This window comes from Nipponia nippon, unplaced genomic scaffold (assembly GCF_047370975.1).
Source record: "Nipponia nippon isolate SJK-2023a ecotype South Korea unplaced genomic scaffold, ASM4737097v1 scaffold_22, whole genome shotgun sequence".
In the NCBI taxonomy this organism is placed as follows: domain Eukaryota; kingdom Metazoa; phylum Chordata; class Aves; order Pelecaniformes; family Threskiornithidae; genus Nipponia; species Nipponia nippon.
This window is the reverse complement of record NW_028262339.1, coordinates 1,861,421-1,883,340: the sequence shown is the minus strand read 5'-3', so window position 1 is coordinate 1,883,340 and position 21,920 is coordinate 1,861,421. Positions and strand designations below refer to the sequence as shown.

Genomic DNA, 21,920 nt, shown 5'->3' with positions numbered 1-21,920 from the left:
TTAGTTTGAAAGGGCTTTTGCAAGGTTAATTATGCTTGTCATACAGCAAGCTGTTAAAAAATTGGAGCACTTAGTTCTGAATACTTCTTGAATACGTCTGGAATAATGTATAGTTTTATTCCAATTTGTGCTGGAAAACACCATAAACTATAGCATGGAAGGGGTATAAGCTTACGAGGTCAGTTTTCCCCAGAAGCCAAGTTCAGTTCCTGGGACACATCAGTGGAGGAATAAATAGAGCACTAGCCTGGCCTGGATATGAGTTAGAACTCATAGTGAGAAAAAGGTTGCTTTAACTCACATGCAAAGAAATATTAAACCAATGGAAAATAAGCAATGCAGATTTCCACTGCAACCTGCCACTTTCTTTGATAAGCCCCATATGGCAGGACTGGCAAAGAGCTAATGGAGGACCTCTTACCTGCCTACTGATTTGAACCTTCCATTTAGTTGGCTGTTCCAACTGGACTCTGGTCCTGAAATCTTGGCAAGGAAGAATTTTGGGAAAGTGATCTACTTACTACCCTATTTTAATCTTATATGAACACATCTTTCTTATGAATCACATTTTCAGTCCATTATTTGAGTATAAAATGGCATGTTTTCCTTCAGGAAACAAAGAAGTACAACTGAGTTTCAAAATGCTTATTTGGAATCCTAGGGGGCATAATGCAGAAATGTATATATGAAACAACTATCTCACACAAAGGCATCTTATAATCTTCAAATTCTTTGGTTTTCTTATGGCAGTCACTTGTTTTATCTGATCAATTCCCAGTGAATCTAATATTTTGCTTAAGCTCTATGAATAAATGCTTGCTTGTGTATTGCACTTCTTTATGGTCTCTACACAGTGCTGAATTTTGTTAGTTGTAAACCAGCAGTTATGAGTGTAAAATATAACTTATTTAGTCAGCATAGGTAATAATCTTATTACTAAACTATTTGCGTTACTTAGTACCATCCACTGTTGATATCAATAAACCTTTCTCATTGATAAAAGGTTTGAACTTGGGATTTGGATGAATCAAAGTCAGGAGAGACAGTCAGTATGACACATTCATTCTGATGGGCATTGTGCCATGTTCCTATGGAGAAGCCAAATTAAAAAAAAAAAAAAAAACAAACGTTGCTTCAGTGGTGCCAAAAAAATAAATTATACATGCAGTTACATGAGTTAGAAATAGCACCTGAAATGGAATTATGAATCTGCTATGTCTGTGAAAGAGTCTGTGTTTTCTCCCATTATTTTCTTCAGATGAGCTATATACTTCATTTGTCTTTACCTGTATGAAGGCAAGGCTAGCACAAGGTAGTGCTGGGAACAGATTAAGAATTCCATTGATTTCAGATAGCACTGATCCATTCAGAAAACTGACAGTGCAACTCATTCTTTTAAAAGGCAGTATAACTAAGTATAATCACTCAGATGAAAGGAAAACGGAATTCAGATTGTAAGGGGTCAAGAGTGTCAGAGAAAGACACTTCAGATTTTTGAAAACTGACCAGATGCAACACTTCCCACATTGATTTTCTTACAGATACTCCATCAACAGGGGAGAAAAGCAGTATACTGTCTGTTTAGGCACAGTTTTGGGTACAGAGAACATATTTCTGTGTCTTCAAAGTCAGGACAGGGTTTTGTCCCATTTATGAGGAGCTTGTTTGTTCATAAATATAGTAAGAGGCTAAAAGTGATAAGGTGGTTGAAGCAAACTGTGGAAATGCTTTCAAGTGACCTTTGTATATAAGATTCCAGTGTAAGAAAAAATGAGAGGTTATTATTTAAGTCCATCAGCCTTAGCTAGGTCTTTGCTCTGTTGATTGACTGATTATTATCAAAAGGGATATTTAAAAACTATGAGTTAGAAATCTTTTTATGAATCTTTCCATTTTTGGAGTAGGTTTAAAATAATGCTCTTAATGATTAAGTATCTTTAAAGTGTAAACATAAATATTTAATTTAGAACCTGTGTTTCTCTTGAGCTTTAACCACCTGTGCCACTTTTGCAATTTCAGTTATTATATTGAGATTAAATTCAAAGTATTTCCCTGAGTTAAGGTTGCCCAGTGTTTCCCATTTTAAGGTCCTGGTTTCAGTTATATATAACCTTGCCAAAGAGGAATCGTTTGGTCTGAAATTTTCCATGCAATTTGCTTTAAAGAAAGGTTTTAAGAAAATTCCCTTCCAGCCATTTCTTAAACTGTCTCTAGGTTAAAAAAAGTTTGACTGTGCTCATTTTTAACTTTTGCATTGAGATTTAGTGTGTCTGTGCTTTGGAGCAACAGTTAGAAATAGAACAAGTGGATAGCCATTCTTCTGATGCCAGGGCAATGTCTTTTATAAGTTTTTGAAGAATCTCAGTTGGCATGTGCTCTGTTGAGAGCTTTAAGAGTTTGACAGCTCTGTTCCCTATAGTTTCTTGGTTCACTAAGTGTTCCCCAGCCTCAGCTTTTAAAGGGTGATTAGGGTTTTCTCTGAAGTTACTCTTATTAGGTGCTGACAGCCATTCATGCACCAACCTTCAGAATGGGAAGCCCATCTTTTCTGCTCTGTGTTCTTGCAGCAGGAGAAAAACAAGTAAAATAGAAGAGAAGCAGATTCACTGGATTGCAGTGTCATAGCTCTACTATATTAAAAGTATATTAAAAGTAGTACAGCATCACTGGAATCGGCAGACATATTAAATCAATAGCCTGGGTACCATGCTAACCATAATTGCCTGTATTAACCTAAGATAATGTAAGGCTTCCCCAGATGTACAATCACAGTTGATTCTAAAACTAGCAACTGACCCAGGGTTTTTCTTGCTGTTGTTTCTGTGTTGTTGTCCCTCAGCAGGCTATGCACATTGTCTTTTGGGTAGTCCCATTTCATTCTTCCTCTGGAGAAGGCACAGTAAGGAATGTGATGCAGATACCTATATCTCTTAAGGGATTTCTCCTCAGAAAGCCATCATTAGCCACGTGCAAATGGGCAATTGATTGTTTTCTTATTAGCACTTACTATTTTCTGTGTCTGAGAAAAGGACGATACTCTGCAGGCTCTGGACTCTGCCATCACTGTGTGCACTGCACTGTGTGCAGATTTGATACAGGTACACAAATACACCATTACTGGTGAACATATGGCTTCTTATCCTGCTGTTAGTCTAAAGAAATATATCCATCACATCATATCACAACTGCACTTACTCTCAATTCTTTTGTGGGTGCACTTCAGAGTCTTGTTCCCTGAAGAAAGAACGAAATGACCACACATTTTCTTTAAACTGGGTAAAGTGAAAGCTTTAACAAACTGGATGCACAGTCTCACTTTTGCAGCAGAGGGCTATTAATTACAAATCTGTGAATATAAATTAATAATATTATTTGAGCAAAACTTCTTTGTCATGTCTGCTTTTTAACTCCATTCTGTAAGTCAGTACCATAGTTAAAAATAGCACACTTGCTTTTTCAGGGATGTAATTTCCCACTTTTCAAAAATAAAATGTGAACTGTAGATTTAATTCATAATATTTCAGCCTATATGGAATCATAATGCTCTTGGGAATCTGGGGAGGTCCCAGTTGACTGGAAGCTGGAAAACGTTGTCCCAGTCTTCAAGAAGGGCAACAGGGATGATCCTGGTAACTACAGGCCTGTCAGTCTCACCTCTGTGCCTGGCAAAATCATGGAGAAGATTATTCTGGGAGTTACTGGAAAACACCTGAAAGACAACGCAGTCATTGGCCCCAGCCAGCACGGATTCACGAGGGGAAAGTCCTGCTTGACTAACTTGATTTCCTTCTATGACAAGGTTACCCACCTAGTTGACCAAGGGAAGCCAGTCGATGTAATCTTTTTGGACTTCAGTAAAGCCTTTGATACTGTCTCTCACAGTATCCTCCTGGACAAAATGTCCAGCATACAGCTGGATAAACACAGAATGCAATGGGTGAGTAATTGGCCGACGGGTCAGGCTCAAAGGGTTATAGTGAATGGGGTTACATCGGGCTGGTGACCAGTCACTAGCGGGGTTCCGCAGGGATCCATCTTAGGGCCAGTGCTCTTCAATATCTTCATAAATGACTTGGATGCAGGACTGGATGGTTTGTTATCAAAGTTTGCCGATGACGCAAAACTGGGAGGAGCTGTTGACACTCTCGAGGGCAGAGAGGCCCTGCAGAGAGATCTGGACAAATTAGAGAGCTGGGCAATCACCAACTGTATGAAGTTTAACAAGGGCAAGTGCCGGATTTTGCACCTGGGACAGGGCAACCCTGGATGTACATACAGACTGGGGAACGAGAGGCTGGAGAGCAGCCCTGCGGAGAGGGATCTGGGGCTTCTGGTCGACGGCAAGTTGAACATGAGCCAGCAGTGTGCCCTGGCAGCCAGGAGGGCCAACAGTGCCCTGGGGTGGATCAAGCACTGTATTGCTAGACGGACGAGGGAGGAGATTATCCCGCTCTACTTCGCACTGGTGCGGCCTCATCTTGAGTACTGTGTGCAGTTTTGGGCGCCACAGTACAAAAAGGATACGAAGCTACTAGAGAGTGTCCAGAGGAGAGCCACGAAGATGGTGAAGGGTTTAGAGGGGAAGCCGTACGAGGAGCAGCTGAAGTCACTTGGTCTGTTCAGCCTGGAGAAGAGGAGATTGAGGGGAGACCTCATCACGGTCTACAGCTTCCTCACAAGGGAAGGAGGAGGGGCAGGTGCTGATCTCTTCTCCCTGGCGACCAATGATAGGACCGGAGGGAACAGCAGGAAGGTATGCCAGGGGAGGTTTAGGTTGGACATTAGGAAAAGGTTCTTCGCCCAGAGGGTGGTGGAGCACTGGAACAGTCTCCCCCGGGAGGTAGTTACGGTGCCGAGCCTGACAACATTCAAGAAGCATTTGGACAATGCCCTCAGACATATGGTGTGATTCTTGGAGTTGTCCTATGCAGGGACAGGAGTTGGACTCGATGATCCTTGTGGGTCCCTTCCAACTCAGGACATTCTATGATTCTACGATTCTGTAAAGGTAGAGGCTACTACTGCTTTGGGAAGTTAGATGAGCAGGAGACCATTAACTATCAATTTTGGAATTTGACCAAGGTATCAGCACAGAACCTTTTGTATTTGTGAGAAGAGCTAGAACATGTCAAATACCCATAAGGTTTTACTTGGCCTGGAACAACAGACCATCACCCCATATATATGCACTGAAAGGAGTGCTCAAGTCTGAAAGGAAAAAATGGTATTCACCAAATCTAGCATCTCAAGGTTATTTATTGCTCTGCTATACTTAGTTGAAGATAATGCATGAAAACACAAAAGAAGGAAGCAAATCAATTTATTTTTTAGTTAAAATTAAAGCATCTTTTCCTATTTTTAAATAAAATCTAAAGAGCTTTGGCTCATAACAACAAAAACTTTTCTGTACAAAAATCTGAACCTATCTAAGCAACAGTAAAGTGTTGACAAGAAGCATTTCAATATTCTTTTTTGCCAAAGGGATAACTTGGCAAAACCAAATAAAGTGTGAAAGCTTTGGGGATCCATATTTTTCCAGAAATGATTAATCTAGTTTAATTTAATTAGCATATTCAATAATCAGTTTGATCATGGCAAAACACCACATCCATCTTTGATCCGTTCCAATGGTCTTTGTTGATTGTTTCCTTTCCATCTTTACCTTGGTCTCATTTTGTGTCTTTCACATCCTGTTTCTTGCATTTGGAATCCTGTCATTCTCATGTGTGCCAATATATCTCTGGTTCCTCCTTTTCAAAGTCTTCAAAGTAGCTTTCTGAGGAAGTTTTTCAGAAGAGCTATCAGTCATCACCTCTGTCTCAGTTCTGCACTTCGTTGTTGTTTGTTTCTAGGAAGAATTGCCTTTGTACAATATTGTAAAAAAAAATGAAGTAGAGCAAAGTATCTAAGTATGCTCTGAGCCCACTGCTTGCAATTAACAGACTATTAAATTTGTATACCAGTGTCACGTCACAGTGTCACAAGAGGAGTGATACCAGGACTGTCCCCCAGGCAGTAGGTGTGGGGGGTAATAAGACGCTTCACAGACCGCGGGGGATGGGGTGGAGGCAAGGCCGCCCTGTCTCCACAGGGCTCCCTCCCTCACCCTCACTCCAGGGTACTGTCCGGTCCTGGGTCCTAGCGACCGTCGCTCTGCATTGTGGTTTTAGCACCCAGGCTGTTTGAGACATGTTGTTTTACACTAGCAGTTCTCTACAACCAGTATCCTGTATTCTGTCCTAAAAAAAACAATAATAAGAAGATAATCCAAAAGATGGATAGTCAAAAGATGGTAGCCAGTCAAAAAGCCTTTAAACCCTGACTCATGAAGAGACTAGGATGCATTGCAAAAACTATGGAGATGTTGCACTAATATAAACTTAATGGCATAAAGCAGAGCCAAGCATAAACTACTAAAGATGATGTTGGGAAGGCAAATGTTACTACCTTGAAAAGAATTTTTAAAAGCTATAGTTTTAAACAGAAAACTTCTGAAGTTGTAGAATTTGTGAGTTTGAGATGTTTAAGGTGTATATGTTTATGATATTAATGATGTACTGAAGTTAGTTTGTTAGTGACTGTTGGAATGGATGGATCCAGTGTGTCTTTCCACAGTGATCTTTGGTGGATGTCAGGAAACTTCAGAATGTAATTGGTTTGAATTCTGTGCTCTTAATGAGTTTTAGTCAGCATTTTGTTTTCAGCGTCATTCCACTTTTCTTTATCCAGTACCTAAATTAAGATATTGATGGAAAAAGAGAACTGTGACAATTAGTGTAAAAAAAAGGCTACTGACAGCAGTTTTGATCCTAGAAAGATATTTTCCCAAAATTTTATTAATTGCACATCTCTTTAGACAGAGGTCTATTGCATATGCCCTTAATGCTACTAATAATTGACCTTTGACTTATGGTATTTTCAATTGCCATTAATTTTTTTAAGAGAGTCTTGGCATTAGCCAGATTAAGTTTGTCCTGGCTTTCTTTCAGATGGATACCATTGGGTGAAATTGAATAGCAATGAGAAAATAGTAGCAGAAGTGAGAAATTCCTGATATGCCATCTGGAACCCAGAAAATAACTGTAAGCACAGAGTTGAGAGCTAATTCTGAAGCAACCAAATAAAGTAATTTTGTTTGATATGCTAATTGAATGATCAGTACTAGGTCAGCTAAAGAAAAGACCACTAGAGCAGAAACAAAAAGTTTACATTTACAGTGAAAGAGCTAGATGCTGATCAGCAAGCTCATGATATTCTTTTCTAGCAGGGAGTTAACAAGGTTATTTGCAGAGTACATGATCATCAGAACCTCTAAGAGTGTGAGGCACTCAAAAGTGTGTGTTGTGTCTGTCCATATGCATGACTGGATTGTTAAACACTGGGGTCCATTTCTGTAACTCCTGATTTTCAGGAATAAAATGGTTACGGTGTAGACCATTTAGATATTTATGCACAGGATAGACACAACGAGAGGCCATCTTCATGTCTCATCCCTCCTCTGTTGCAATAGGCATCTTCACACTGACTCTTTATGCAACCTGGGAAAGAAGAATGACTCCCATTAACACAGCCAATATTCCTGTCCATGGGGTCATTAGAGCAGGTAATAGGGTTGTAGATAACACAGGACAAGTTGGCTGACTTATAAGTGATGGGAAAGTATGAATAAACCAGACAACTGTTTGTTATGCTTTGCTTATAAATCATAGGCCCCTTAAGGGTGGGGTCATGCAGAAACTAGTGGAACACAAGTTGCAATTTTAAAACTTATAACTATTTGTATTATCTCCCACTGCACTACAAGATATCTAGGGCATAGAGACTTTTTAGATTGTTTATAACAATAATTATCCATGTCCGTCCTGTCATAACTAAGATTTACAAAGTAAAGTCATTTGATTCTTCCAAATTGAAAAGTGTTTCTTTTTCTTAATTCATCCTGTGATACTGTGGTTTGTCTTTGATTTTTGAAGAAACATTTATTGTATTCTTCCAACAATTCTCTGCTATTTTGACAATAAATTTTTTTCAAATTAGGTCATATTTGTCACAAACTGCTGCTTATGAAAATAATGTAGCAACCATTATTCATTTTGTTAGCAATATCATTTTGCTACAAAGGCAAAACTAAATTTTCACCCCATTTGTATCATTATTGCATTCAGTGATATTTTTGCTTATTGTCCTCTTGCATTGATTATTTTGAACAGTTATTTTTGGCACTGTATCATTATGGAAAAAGAATAGAGCCTGAATTCTTTACTTTTTCCAGGATTAGCCCAATTGTCACTAGGGAGACCACTTGTGGAATGAAGAAATCAGATTTGGCCAAAAATGATGATTTACTATTTCTAAGCAGCTTGAATAATGTTATTTATTTGCTCTTGTTTAAAGATACAGTTTAATCTCAAATGAATATTACTGTAATAAAATTTAATATACTTGTTCTGTTTAATTTTTTCTCATTTGTTTCATAAACATTTTGAGAAGCCTGAAAGAAGAGGGCTGTATCTCAGAGTATAAATAGCTTGTTGAGGACACAACATACATTATTTTTTGTCTGTCGGACAAACAATTTTGTATCTAATTGTTCTCACTTCTGCTTATTCTGACATGATTTTGAGTATTGTCTGGTATGTATAATCCCAAGACAATTTCAGATGAAATCAATAAAAATTTTTTTCTTGGAAGGAAATTGCTCAGTTTTTTAAATCAATCCTTTCTCAAGCAGAGTTAGTACTGTTCTTGATAATGTATTTGTTCATTTCAAGATGTTTAGCTATTAATTCTTTTGAGATTAATCAACCAATTAACATCAATGACATCTTGTCTGGATCTGTGGCCCACATGGCTAGCAAACAACTGTTTACTCACTTAGGATGAACTTTTGACATGTTTTACAAATATTTGACCAATTCTGTGATTTTTTCAGATGCTTTAAAATTGGCTGCAAGGCTGTCCTGTTTAAAAACAAACCAAAATAAAACAAAAAATCCTTCTTCTTTCTCCAAATGAACTGCTGTTTTGACTTCATTCCAGTTTCTTTGTTGTTGTTGTTAAAGTGTCTGGAAGAAATTATGGGCAAACAATTGCAGACCTATTCTGTTTCAAATGAGATATCTACTTTAGAGAGGAAATTTCAATCTGGCAATAACACAATTCTTAGTGTAGTGAAGGTCCTATAGTAGGCTATAGAAATTGGTTTGAATGTTGTTCTTATGATGTTAAACCTATTAGATGTAACAAACCATCATTCCTTCAGAAGAAAATATAAAAACATATATCTCATGAATACTAGAGTAAGCAAACAGATATGGAGATTGTATAAGAGACATTGATTTAACTATATACCTTTTTGTGTCCTGGAAATCAGACCTTTGATCAAAGGTTTTCTGCCCCAGAAATTCTTGCATTATTTTTTATGGTTAGATAAGGATGGTAGATACAACAGTGAATGGCTCAGTTTTCAAGGTCTGACATGGTTTTTGTTTTTAAAAGTAAACCATGATTTTGATATGTAATCTCATTTTCTGACTGGATGACTAATTCCAATTTATGGGAGTTTAGTATTATCAAGTGGAGTCTACTATATCCTTATATCCTTTATCCACCATTCCTCTTTAAATTATCAGTTGAGCGTACCCTATCTTGAAACTCTCCTTTTAAAGTTGTTAGTATTTTAGTGCCTTATTTTTTACCAGTAGCATGGACAGCTTGCTTTATGTAATTATAGATTGTTTAGATCCCAGATTATAAAGAACGCAGCTCTTGTCCTGAAGGTCTTCCTGAAGGCCTGAAACATGTTTTTCTAAGACTTTATACAGGCTCCCAATAGAATTCCTGAGCTGGTATAATATCTTATTGATTTTTTTTCTTGAAGCATGTTATGTAACAGTCCAAGCATATCCTGTCTTACAAGCCCTTAATGCTCATGAATGACATTTCTTTTTTTTTGCAGTTGTTTTTACCAGCTCAGGTGGATAAAGTATTACTGTCATTCTAGTCTAACGGTCTAGTGTGAGAAATTCCACCTTAAGGTAAAACTGTATCTGTGGGCATATTAATGTTTTAATAAATGTTCAGGGCCAGAAGGCATCAGCTCTCCTTAAAAATAACATAATAATTTAAACATAAGAGTACCATCATACCTTGTACACAGACAGAGAAATTAAAGGGTCACAAATTTACACAGCTTAGAAGAAATTACCAAAAAATCTGGCTACAGTCAATCAGAGATTCAATTATAAATCATCTTCCTTCTTCGGATTATTCCAGCTCCACTGTATGTTTCAACAGCTAGCACAAACAGGACTTTTTGTGATGATGCCAGAAAAATATACACCACTTCCTGTGATGTGCCAACTGTAGCTAGAAAGGTGCTAGGTTGTATCAGCATACCCATGGGCCCCACACACCCACTGGGAAATATTCTGCAATGGAAAATATACACTCAGAAATAAAATGGTATTACTGCAAAGGAAGCGAGAAAAATGTGTATAGTTAAATGGTTCGGTACCCTTCTTTAGACTGTCCCTTACAACCTAGTTGCATAAAAGAAGCCTGATTTTTTCTTGGCAACTCCTACTTGATTTGAAGCATACAGATTATAAGGCTATTGGAAAGTAAAATTTGTGAATGTCATATGTGAGTGAATGTCCTTTACATCCCAAGTTTTTCTCCGTTATATAAAATTATAGACCATGGTTCCGAAACATAATTGGTTTTCATTTTCTGTATTTCCACCCAGACAGGTGAACTTCCTTTTCTTTAATACCCATCAATATACGTCTATATGTGCACTGAGGATAAGATAGGGGAATGTTTTTCTATAAACGGGTCAATTACAGGTTTGCAATAACTTCTATGTCCCTACTGCCTTCTCCTGAACATGTATTCGATTGTTTCTTAATAGCTTGATTTCAGCTCACAGGATAAGCAAGATTCTACTTCCATAGTTAAGTGCCATACAGCACCGATTACTCAAGTATTTAAAAAAAATATATACTTTGAGAAAACAAGTTCTGGAAGATGTGAAACACTACCGGGGGGGGGTGTGTGTGTGTAAGAAGCCATCCGAGACAGCATTTGCCTGTGCACATCAAACAGAGTTGCGTGAGATTTTTCTATGTGTTCCAATGTCGGGGGACTCATAGAAGACCTGGATATTTCTGTATGTTTTTTATTACCCTATATCTGTTTCCCAAATAAATTCTCACTGAAATTTCAAATAGCTAGACTCATAGTCTAATTTCATAGTAAGGATGTATTGTCTTTCACTGTCATGGCAGACAAGTTATTAGGAATCTGTTAAAGGAATTCACCTCTGTGCTATCAGACACTTGCTCTGTAACTATTCAAATTCAGTGCTGGCAATTTGGGCTTCTTAAAGAATATGTGGAGCCACAGCAAATTCCAAGACCCAGGGTAACAGACAAGTGAATAACAACAGAGTCATCTGAAATAGCTTCAATAGGAGTTGAAAGCCTAAAAAAATTTCCAGCTTGAGGGCTTAGTTACTAAGATTTAGTAAAGCTATTCAGTGAGCCATCAATTTGCTTTTCTTTAGCTTTTAACTGGTCAAGGTAGGTAATCACATATAGTGGTTGGTGGTCATACAAATTACCTCTGGGTGAAACGTACTCCTTTTTGTTCCCTTGCTCAGCAAAGCATTAGAAGTTTTATACAGTATATGATATATCATATATCTTTATAGTCTGCTTAATGCAAACCTCCTAGCTGAATAAACAATTTTATAGAGTAATTCTGTAAAATTAGGACATGCTATTTTGAATAGAACAAAGGAGAACAGGGAAGAGAAATTGCAATTTATTTTGTTTGGATATTTTATCCCTCCATTCTGGTAAAATGTCTGATTTTTTACTTTGTCTTTCCCCCTTTTCATAGTCCATTTCTGACCTGGAGAGACATACAGCATATTATTGTCAGGACTTCACGTACAGGACATCTGAATGCTAACGACTGGAAAACCAATGCAGCTGGTTATAAGGGTGAGAGCTTCCTTTCTTCTTTGTCATCAGAGGCAACATAATTTTTGACATTTTTTAAAAGGAAATAATCTCAAGTAGTTTGGTTGACCCTGTGTTGTGCATAGCTTTGAGTCTTGCCATTAACAAAAGGGGCCTATCTTCTCTTTTATAAAGAAATGTTCTAAAAATGGCTAAACCCAAAAATGCAGCTACAAAAGGCATTGGCCAGATCCTGGTAGTCCCTTTTGGTCCTAATTTGTGCAATGCTTGCAGAAAACTAAGTAAATCAGGTGTTTTAAAATTTATCCTTGTATACCTAGTATACTCATAAAATAGCCTAGAGTTGGAGTTGTAGCAGTTACTGGGTTCAGACCACATTCTCATTTAGAATTGCTGATAATTTTGATTAAAAAATGACAAAACAGTATTCTCAAATTTCAGAATTATATCAGTCACCCTACATTTTTCAATATTTAAGATTTAGGACAAAAACAAACGTTGAGTTATCAAGATTTTTAATGGGACAGAAATCATACTCTTCAATCAGCTCTAATGTAGGTTTCTAAAATTTTGTAGTGTCTTATATTTTTGTATTAAAATTACCTCTTTAGGCTGTATCTTCTATAATGTGAGCAGAAGTACACAATTGTGCCACTAAATAAGACATATATTTTCAAGATGGGTTAAAACTGGACCTTGAATCCATACATGTTGTATTTCAACATGGCTTGGCTTCTGATTCCCATTCACTATACTCTTAACTGCTTTCAGTCTGGATTGCATCTAAAAAACAACCCCAGAATGTCTTATTTCTGATTCTCCTTTCATGAGAAATCTGCCCAAGACTGCAGAACTTCTTTTAAGATGAGCATATGTCTTGAGATTTGAACTATTTTGTGCTAGGATCTCTTGAGACCAGAATATAATATATAAGAACCATCAAATCTTTACACTAGTTTCATTTTAAAACTGAAGCCTAGTGTTAATCTATTCTAGATCAAGGCACTGCTACCATAGAGCATCTTTAATATATCATTCTGACCTATGACATTGCTGCTGCAACTGAATAGAAACCAAACAAAACAGCTTTCATTTCTGGATCCAAACCAGACCCTAACTACAAAGGATACATTTAGAAATGGGTATTTGACTCCAACCCCTTCACCATGTGAAGATTTTGACCTGGGTTTGTCCCATTTACAACAAGCACACAACCACATGCAAAAACACATACAGTGAGAAATAATATCTTAATTATGATAACATTACAGTTTTTGTTATTGTGAAACATAACCCAGTATTTCAAAAGTTTTGGCAAGAAATCATGACTGCATTATCATTTTGTTGGAGCTATCTGAAATTCAAACAATAGTTTTCAAGTAGCATAAAACAGAGTTGGTTGTTTTTTCCCTAACTCACTTTCAAAATTCTATCTTTTTGTGGTTTTCCACTTGTTTCCTGGGAGAGGCAAACAGTCTATGATTCACTTCACAGCAGCTGTCACTCATTAGCAAAAGAGAAGTCACACTAACACACTGTCATTAACAGCATTGGCAGCAGGACATGGACTGTTACACCACTAGCTAGCTTAATCTGAATCCTTGGAGCTATACATTTTTCTATTTGTTGATATATATAGAAGAAAAGGGGTGAAAAAGGGTTTTCCCCCACTTGTGCAAAATCATGAACACAGATAAGATCAACTAGGGGACTGGGAGTCAGGAAATACAACTTGACCTGGCAGAACTCCACTGTAGACTCCATGGTGGAATTGAAAAAGAGGAAGACAAACTAAGTGCCTCAACCTCTATGGAGCTCAGGAATCAACTTTAACTCAAATAAAAGCACTAGTTTTAACTAAATTATCCGGCAAGTTAGGCTGAGCAAATGCTTGCAATAAAAATCCAGCTTTCTTTAAACCTCTGTTGGTTTTAGAAGAAGAAAAAGCAAAAGATTTAGATTAAATCACAACATTCGAAACTGGACTCAATTGGTGTTTACACACCACTGCTGGCAAGACCAAACCAGTATGTTACTATTGCACGTGGCAATATTTAGGGTAATATTTGACTATTATCCTTCACTGTTGCCAAGACTAACAATTAAAGAATGCTTTTTAATAGATGAATTACTCTGATTAATCTGAGTACCTTAAGGAAATGTATCATAATTTTGTTGATGACAAGATCCATATTTCTTCCAAGGCATAGTCTTAACAAAGTAAGGGTGAGGAAGCTTTTTTTTTTTTTTTTTAATTAACTAAAACAAAGAGAGTCACGAGAAACAATCTGCCTTTCTTCCATGCATGCTGGGGAAGAAAGAAAAAAAAATAGGAGAAAAGGAGAGACAGACTTGCTCCTTTAGAAATGAGAACTGAAAGGGTAAAAACAACAAAAACTTGGAAGAACCTCTCACTCAACAAAGGGTCAGCAAAAGCTGGTAGTTGAAAGTGGGTCAGCATGCCTCTTCAGTGGGATGTTTTTCCAGGCTGCATGGCAACATTGTCCCTCAATATAGTCCTTTGCAGTCTTTCTCTGTTGCAGAACACACAGAAGGAGCTCACAGATGTCATTATTGATTGCAAGTTCTCCATATTTCTGTCTAACATTAATAAGATTGTTTCATGAAAAGCACTTGAACCAGCCAGTGATTTGCTAAAGCAATGTCAGTTATTTGTTTCATTTTCTGGTAAGTAAACAGCATTCATTAAATGTATGTCAACAGAATGAAGAAAGGAAGGGGCAAGAATTTTTTACTGTTATTGTTTTGTTTTGTTTTGTTTTGTTTTGTTTTGTTTTGTTTTGTTTTGTTGTCAGCCAGCAGATATCTATACACAGGAATTTATTACTTGATATTCTCAAAAAGAAAGACTGAGTACTCAGAGTATTTTTTTGTCTAGTCAGTTGTAAATATAATTTGTCACTAGATAAAGAGATCAATTTGGCTCAATTTGGCTTCAAAATCAGAGGTTTTTTAAATAATTAAGCAGCTGATTAACCAGTTATTTAGAAAAATACTAGAGAATATCTCTTTTTGTGAAGATACCAAAATTGTCAAACTGTTTCTGCTGTGGCAGATTGGTATGCAAAGGCTCATTGTTATGTCAATTGTTTGGTCAACAATAGAGCTTCCCACTGCATTCATAAAAAGGGAACACTGCGTTAATGCTCATTTGTTTCTAGGTTGAAAGAAACAAAACACTGCAGTTTTAAGAAAAATGATCAAATAATCTGAAAAATTCTTTATATGTAACTGAAGCTCTATATACTCTCAAAGAAAATTCTCTGGGTAAACGGACCATTCAGAGTGAGGGAATACTATTAATTTGCAGGGAGATTTTAGAGAACATCCTTCAGTTGTCTTGGCTCTAAAGTGTAGATAATAACACTTCAGTACAGTGAAAAAAAATGCCACTGAAAGATAAATGAAAATCAAAACTCTAGCCACTTTTTTCCATTTCAAGACATTTCTAGGCCTGGTGGAGGTAGTCTTCCTACAGAAATTGAGAGCAATCTCATTTGCCAGGGAATAATAACATACTAGCAGAGCTAAATCCCATCCATTTAGATTAGCCAAAGTATCACAGTTGGCTACTTTAGGAGAGAGAAGTGGCCTTTGAATATAATTTTTTAATTATAGTGTTATAGTGTTTAATAAAACTGGTGATTATTCTTGTAACCAGAGCATTACCAATTCTGGGACTGATGAAGAGACAAGACTATCTATGTTCCTATGATTGGTCAGATTTAAATTGCTGTAAGGTGACCAGTAACCAGGCACAAATTCAGAGAGCAGTGAGAAAATCTGCACAACAGCATGTACATTTCAGAGAAAAAAAAAAAAGCTATCCATAAGCACCATGCTGCATATTTTAAATAATGATATGAAATTATATTTTGAAAACATTGTTAGAAGCTGGTATAAGACTCCTGAAAATGGCAAACACTCAAGAACTGATATATCAACCAAAGCTGTACATATATCAAAAGACCTTCCAATCTTACAGATTCTAGCTGGTATTTGCATATGGTGATAAGAGCCAATATCAAGTTATACCCACCCCTACAGCCCATACACATGGTGCACAGAGCATGTAGAACATGGGCTTTGAGTTTGGCTGTCATTTTTGGGTTGTTTGGCTAGCTAACACCAAACACATGAAATTGCATTGATTTTACTTTGTAAGAGTGGAACAGACTGTATCCTATGCAAATTAGACTAATTTTTTGTGATTGAAAAATGAAGCTGATATTTTCAGGAAGACAACTTTGCTGTCAGTATCTTCTAGGTTCCACTTGTTGAGGAACATCGGCAAATTAAATCTCATGTGACTTGTTTCTCTCACTTTCTGGGGGCTTTGTTGGATCAAGGCAATGTCTCCTCACCAGGAATACCCCTAGGGCCATGTCCTCTGGCCACTCGCTCCTCTCAGCAGGCCCATAGCCTCATTGCCAAGCCATGACACAGCTATTTCTGCAGCTTTACACCATCCAGGGAATCCTTTTAAGCTAGATTTTGCTTCCAAACATATTAGTCTTTGAAAAAGGCTCCAGCTCGGGTGACCAAGATGGTGAAAGGCCTCGAGGGCAAGACTTATGAGGAGCGGCTGAGGTCACTTGGTTTATTCAGCTTAGAGAAGAGAAGGCTGAGGGGTGACCTCATTGCAGTCTACAACTTCTTCAAGGGGGGCAGCAGAGGGGGAGGTGCTGATCGCCTCTTTCTGGTGACCAGCAATAGGACACAAGGAAACAGAATGAAGCTGCATCAGGGGAAGTTCAGATTGGACCTTAGGAAAAGGTTCTTCACTGAGAGGGTGGTCAGTCACTGGAACAGGCTCCCCAGGAAGTGGTCACGGCACCAAGCCTGTCTGAGTTCAAGGAGTGTCTGGACGATGCTCTTAGTCATATGGTTTAGTTTTAGGTAGTCCTGGGAGGAGCAGGGAGTTGGACTCGATGATCCTTATGGGTCCCTTCCAACTTGAGATATTCTATGATTCTATGATTCTATGATCTAGAGTCCTATCTGCCAGGCATTAAGCCACAGGATTTTAATATTGCAGGAATTACATTTATCAGGAAACAAGTATGTAACGTGCCATTTCCAAATGTGAGGCACACAAACCAGAATCTTGAGTAGGCAACTGAGAGTAAGAGTCTGGAAACGCAACTACATTTTTGGAAAGACAATCCAACTATATCTTACATATACATGACAAAGTCTTCAACCTATGTGGATTTAAAGTCTGAGAGATATGTTGGCACTCATTCGCATAACTAGGCATTAGTCTTTTATATTAGGTGGACTGGTTAGATTCATCTGAACACTTTTCACCTTGTAGCCCCTGCTTGGTAGTTGTTGGAACGCAGGGTAGCATTCAGTTTAGCACCAGGAAAGCAGGCAAGCAAACCAGCTAAAATTATTAATTTTAATTAATAATTAATTAGCTAGTCTAACAGTGAGCAGAAGTGCCACCACATCTCTCCCCAACATTGACAGAGTACGTGTGATAGGAAATAGCACTCAGAATCATCACCAATCCATGATCAGCACAATAGACAAAGAATTTTAAAAGATAGTGCCTCTGCTCAACAACTTACAGATTTGATGTCCGTCTGTCCTAAATATATGCACAATTACTATACTCTGCAGATCCTAGTATTCCAGGCATTGCCAAGAGCATTGACAACATTAACAGTACACAGATCATGGGAATAATAACCTTTGACATTACTTTCTTTTAACAAGCCCAACACGGACCTTTAGCAAAAGTCTGCAAAAGACTGGGTGGAAGGGAAATGGAGGAACAGAGTCTTCCCCTGTGGACACATAACCTCAGAGTCTACCACTTAATATGAAATGTAGATTTCCATTTTGCAGTATTAAGAAAGAAAAACCAGGAACACTGAATTAAAAAGTGTATGATAAACCAATACAATTCTCCAAAGCAGAATGCTTTACTTATAGACAATGAAGCCCACATTTCTCATTTACATCCATGACAAACTACGTAAACATCTTATGCAGGGGGGTAGTTCTGTCTTTTTAAAAAAAGCAACAAACACCTCCCTTTGGGAAGACCAAAGCTCTTTGTTGCCATTGCATTGTTATATTTCATTTTCAGTGATTACAAAACTGGCAATTGTTTTATTATCAGAGTGTCTACTTTAGTGGGACTGGGATTTAGGCCAGTTAGGCATTTAGAGCATCTTGGTAGGATCTAGAGCATCAAGGAGCCTATGCTCCCTGTTTAATAAATGGGAAAGATAAGTGCCCCCATAGAGAACAATTCAGATCAGTTAGATGCCTGAAGTTGTGTATAACTGTATTGCTATTTCCTTCTGGAAAAAAAAGCTCATGCAAATCAATGGAAGTGTTGCTATTAACTCAGTGGATGCAGAAATTCATCCACAAAGTCTGTTAACAGTGTTAATGTTACTGGTCCAACTATCTGTAAACTTGGCTGATTGTTTAATTTCCTTTTGCCTCAGGTTACTGGTCTGTATGTACTGTACAGAACTACCAGGATAGTGTGAAGTCTATTGACTTAATTAATATTTTCTGTGCTTTGGGATGAGGCTGGTATAATTTCAATTCTAAAAATTTGCAAATTATTAAATAATTTGCAAAACACTTCATTACAACTGTATGCACATTTATATATAAACTTTCTCTGCCAAAATCCTGCTGCTGCCCTATACTCAGTCAGGAATTAGAGTGTAAATATTCCTCTGAAGCACCAACACCTCTGAACAAACACAGTCATTGTACAAGACAGAAGTTCTGCACCATGTGTCTGATACATCTGACAGCACAGAAATGGTATCTTTGTGTCTCCTAACAATCTGTCAGCATTTTCATTTACAGTTCCTTTAACTCATCTGTCATCATCTGTTCTGAGATGAAGCCTAGCATATAGGCTCTCACCAAAAGGTGTTTTTATTATTTGATGGGATGAAATGACAAGTACTTTCGGCTGCTTTTAAATCATTGAGGAATCCTAAATGTAAAGGGTAAACTTGCCCCTAATAAAGGAAATGTTTCCTTTTTTTTTTTTTAAGTATTCCATGATGCAGTCAGAAAATGGCTTGTTTTGATTAGAGAAAATTTGCAAGTTGTCATTTTTTTGCAATGGATCTTTGTGCTTTTTGGGAAAATGCAACATAAAATGACTATCACGGAGTTTCAAAATTATAGTTTCCATTACTGTAGATGAACCTTAGTCAACTTTATTTCAGCAAACATTGTTTCCCCTTTTAAATGCACATAATCCTTAGATTTATTCCATTCACATAAGTTGTCTCATTTTAAGCAATATAAATAAATGTTTTTGTTATAAAATTGTTATATCTGTAGTAGAGGCTATATGATTTACAGCCAAATCCTGCTGCAGAAACCCAAGAGAAGCAGCAGCTTGTCTGTCTTATCAGTCATCAGCTAGTAGTAGTCAGGTTTTCTGTTTTTATAGCAACCCTGCTCCTTCAGAGGAGGTAAACCAGTCTTCCTGGTCACTCTGCTGAAGTGCACTGGTACTTTCTGTGACACTGAAGAAAATATCCCCATATGCAGGGCACAGCAGAATATCGTGTGCTCTGAAGACTACTATGGTTTACTCATACCTAAACAAGCTCTGAAAAGTAAATCAGATATTGATTCAGATCTTGCTGCAGGAAGTGAAGAACTTGGCATGGCCATACTGGATACACACAGGTTCTCAGTGCTGACCACTGGCGGTGGGGTGGCTGAATCCCATTGACCTGTGCCTTGAGGCTGCTAACACTTGTGAGAGAGGAAGGTATTTGGGTGGTACTTGCTGTCACTATTAGTAGAGTCTGACTCTGAAGACCCAAAACTGTCTTTTGCTTTTAGTCCTTTTAGTCAACCAATGTCTACCTGCTTAATATACGTTTTAAATACCTGAAGTAGATAATTACTGACAGGATGTGAATGCAGTAGTGATCTTGAATTTCATTTATGTTTTAAGGTGATGGTTTTTAGGGGTTAAGTGGATGCAAAGGCTCAAAGAAGGTGATATAGTGTCAGAACTGCATATAGAAACTATTCACAAAGCTACACTGTCTGCTGGAAGTTTAGCTTCTACTAGCTGTCCCACCAGTGGTCCTGGAAGATCTATATTTTATTTTATCAATGAATAAGGGCTTTCAGTCAGACAGAAAACTATAAAATACAGAGGGTTGATTTTTTTGTCAAATGTATTGTCAGGTAAATCCACGGTTAGTATATTACTAGAGAAATTATTTGTACTGATACAAGAATCAGTAATTGACATAAACACAATTGGAAGCTTAATAAAGGCTATTTTTAAGTATTCTGTTTGCACTTTTCTAGTTATAGAAACCCCTTGATTTCTCATTGTGCACCTTTGTAACAGCCACTTTTATAACAAATTTATTGCACAGCTTTCTGTCCTATAAATCCTTCTCTGGTATGATGGTAAGATTAATAAAATAATTTTAATAGCCTGGATTAATTATTAATAATTTTTAATAACCTGGATTGAGGGGAGTTATGTGGGGAGAAAGGACTGAGTTTGTTGTTGAAAAATTGAAAAATTTGGGGTTTGGTTCTGTATAAAATATGAAAATGCAAATATTGTACTTAATTTAAAAAGCATGAGGGAGTTGGTTTTACAACCAAGAGCAAAAAAGAACATTCTTGCACAGTTGTGTTATTGGCTTGTAAAGCAGTTATGCATTTCAGAAATCACATCCTGTTATCATAGATTACTGGTCACAGGTTGGCACAAAACAGGGTAATTTGCGGTTAAGGATATGGCTGAAACGAGATGAATTCTCATTCAAGATCAATGTTCTCTCAGTTAAGACATGGCGAAACAAAATGAAAATAGTTTAAGCAGTGTGTCATTGTATCATTTCTCCTTTTTTTTGTCCCTTAATTTTCTTCAAACAACTGGCTTTCCTATTTGTAATTAGAAGTATTTTGATATACTAAGCAAATGACAGAACCTTAAAGTAATATGCAATTAGAGTTCTATATTTGCAAATAAACTATCAAATGTGAAATAAATATTGGTGCAGGTTGGGTTGAAGTAGTTACAGAATGAGAGTAACTGGAGAGTCTTAAGAATTTTTCATTTTAATGTATTTGAAATCCTTCAACTAAAATTGAAACAAATATTGACTATGGTCCTATGAAATACTGAAATTCCTTTTGATAAGGAAAAGGAAGTAAATAAAAGAGTAGAAAGGGGAAGCTTTACACTACTGTTAAAACAGATATTTTGGACTCTCTGTTGTCAAGTACACGGTTACCAGCACAGTACCTGGCATCAAATGACTACATATATGCATTTCCTAATCAGGTGTAAAAAAATGGTCCCGTTTGCTCTGACTATAGTGCTAGATATACTTGCACATGATCACCTCTCCTTGGTGAATGTGTGCACTAGTACAGTTGTGGAAACAAGCTCAGACTCACTTAAGTGCTTTGGTGCAGATGACTATGTAACCATTCAAAACTTGCCAGAAAAAATCTTTCTTTCTCTATACACATACACATGCACACAGACACACAACTGAATTACAGAATAGAATAACAGAAAACAAATGCAAAAAACGCAAAGAAAAATTTTGTAGTCCCATGTCTTCCTGTCTTGCTAAACAATATTTAAGAGAACCAAAGCATAAGGAGCATTTCAGACTCTTATTTTGTATTTCTCATTCTGGATGAGACTGTAGCAAGATCCTAAGGTAGCGTAAATTGACAAGTCATAATAACTTACATTTCAAACAGCTGAGTCTAGTTTAGCACAGCTGCATATTCCTGGTTTGAAAAACTAAAGGTATTGTAGTTCGTCTTGCCTACTGGTTCAGTATTTGATATCTGTTATCAGTTATCACAGATACCAGGAAGTATTTGTATTTCCAATGCTGCTTTTATGATATAGAAAATTAA

The 21,920-nt window shown here is 37.2% G+C and overlaps 1 protein-coding gene across 6 annotated transcripts in view; it reads left to right on the top strand.

Annotated features, from left to right (window-relative positions):
* LOC104012734 (proprotein convertase subtilisin/kexin type 5) overlaps nt 1-21,920 on the top strand; it is a 206,167-nt gene that overhangs the window by 146,638 nt on the left and 37,609 nt on the right. For all 6 annotated transcript variants that reach the window (XM_087760253.1, XM_087760255.1, XM_087760254.1 and 3 more), the window contains one exon: nt 11,905-12,008. In XM_087760253.1, coding sequence (XP_087616379.1) covers nt 11,905-12,008 — 104 coding nt within the window. The remainder of the gene's footprint in view (nt 1-11,904; nt 12,009-21,920) is intronic.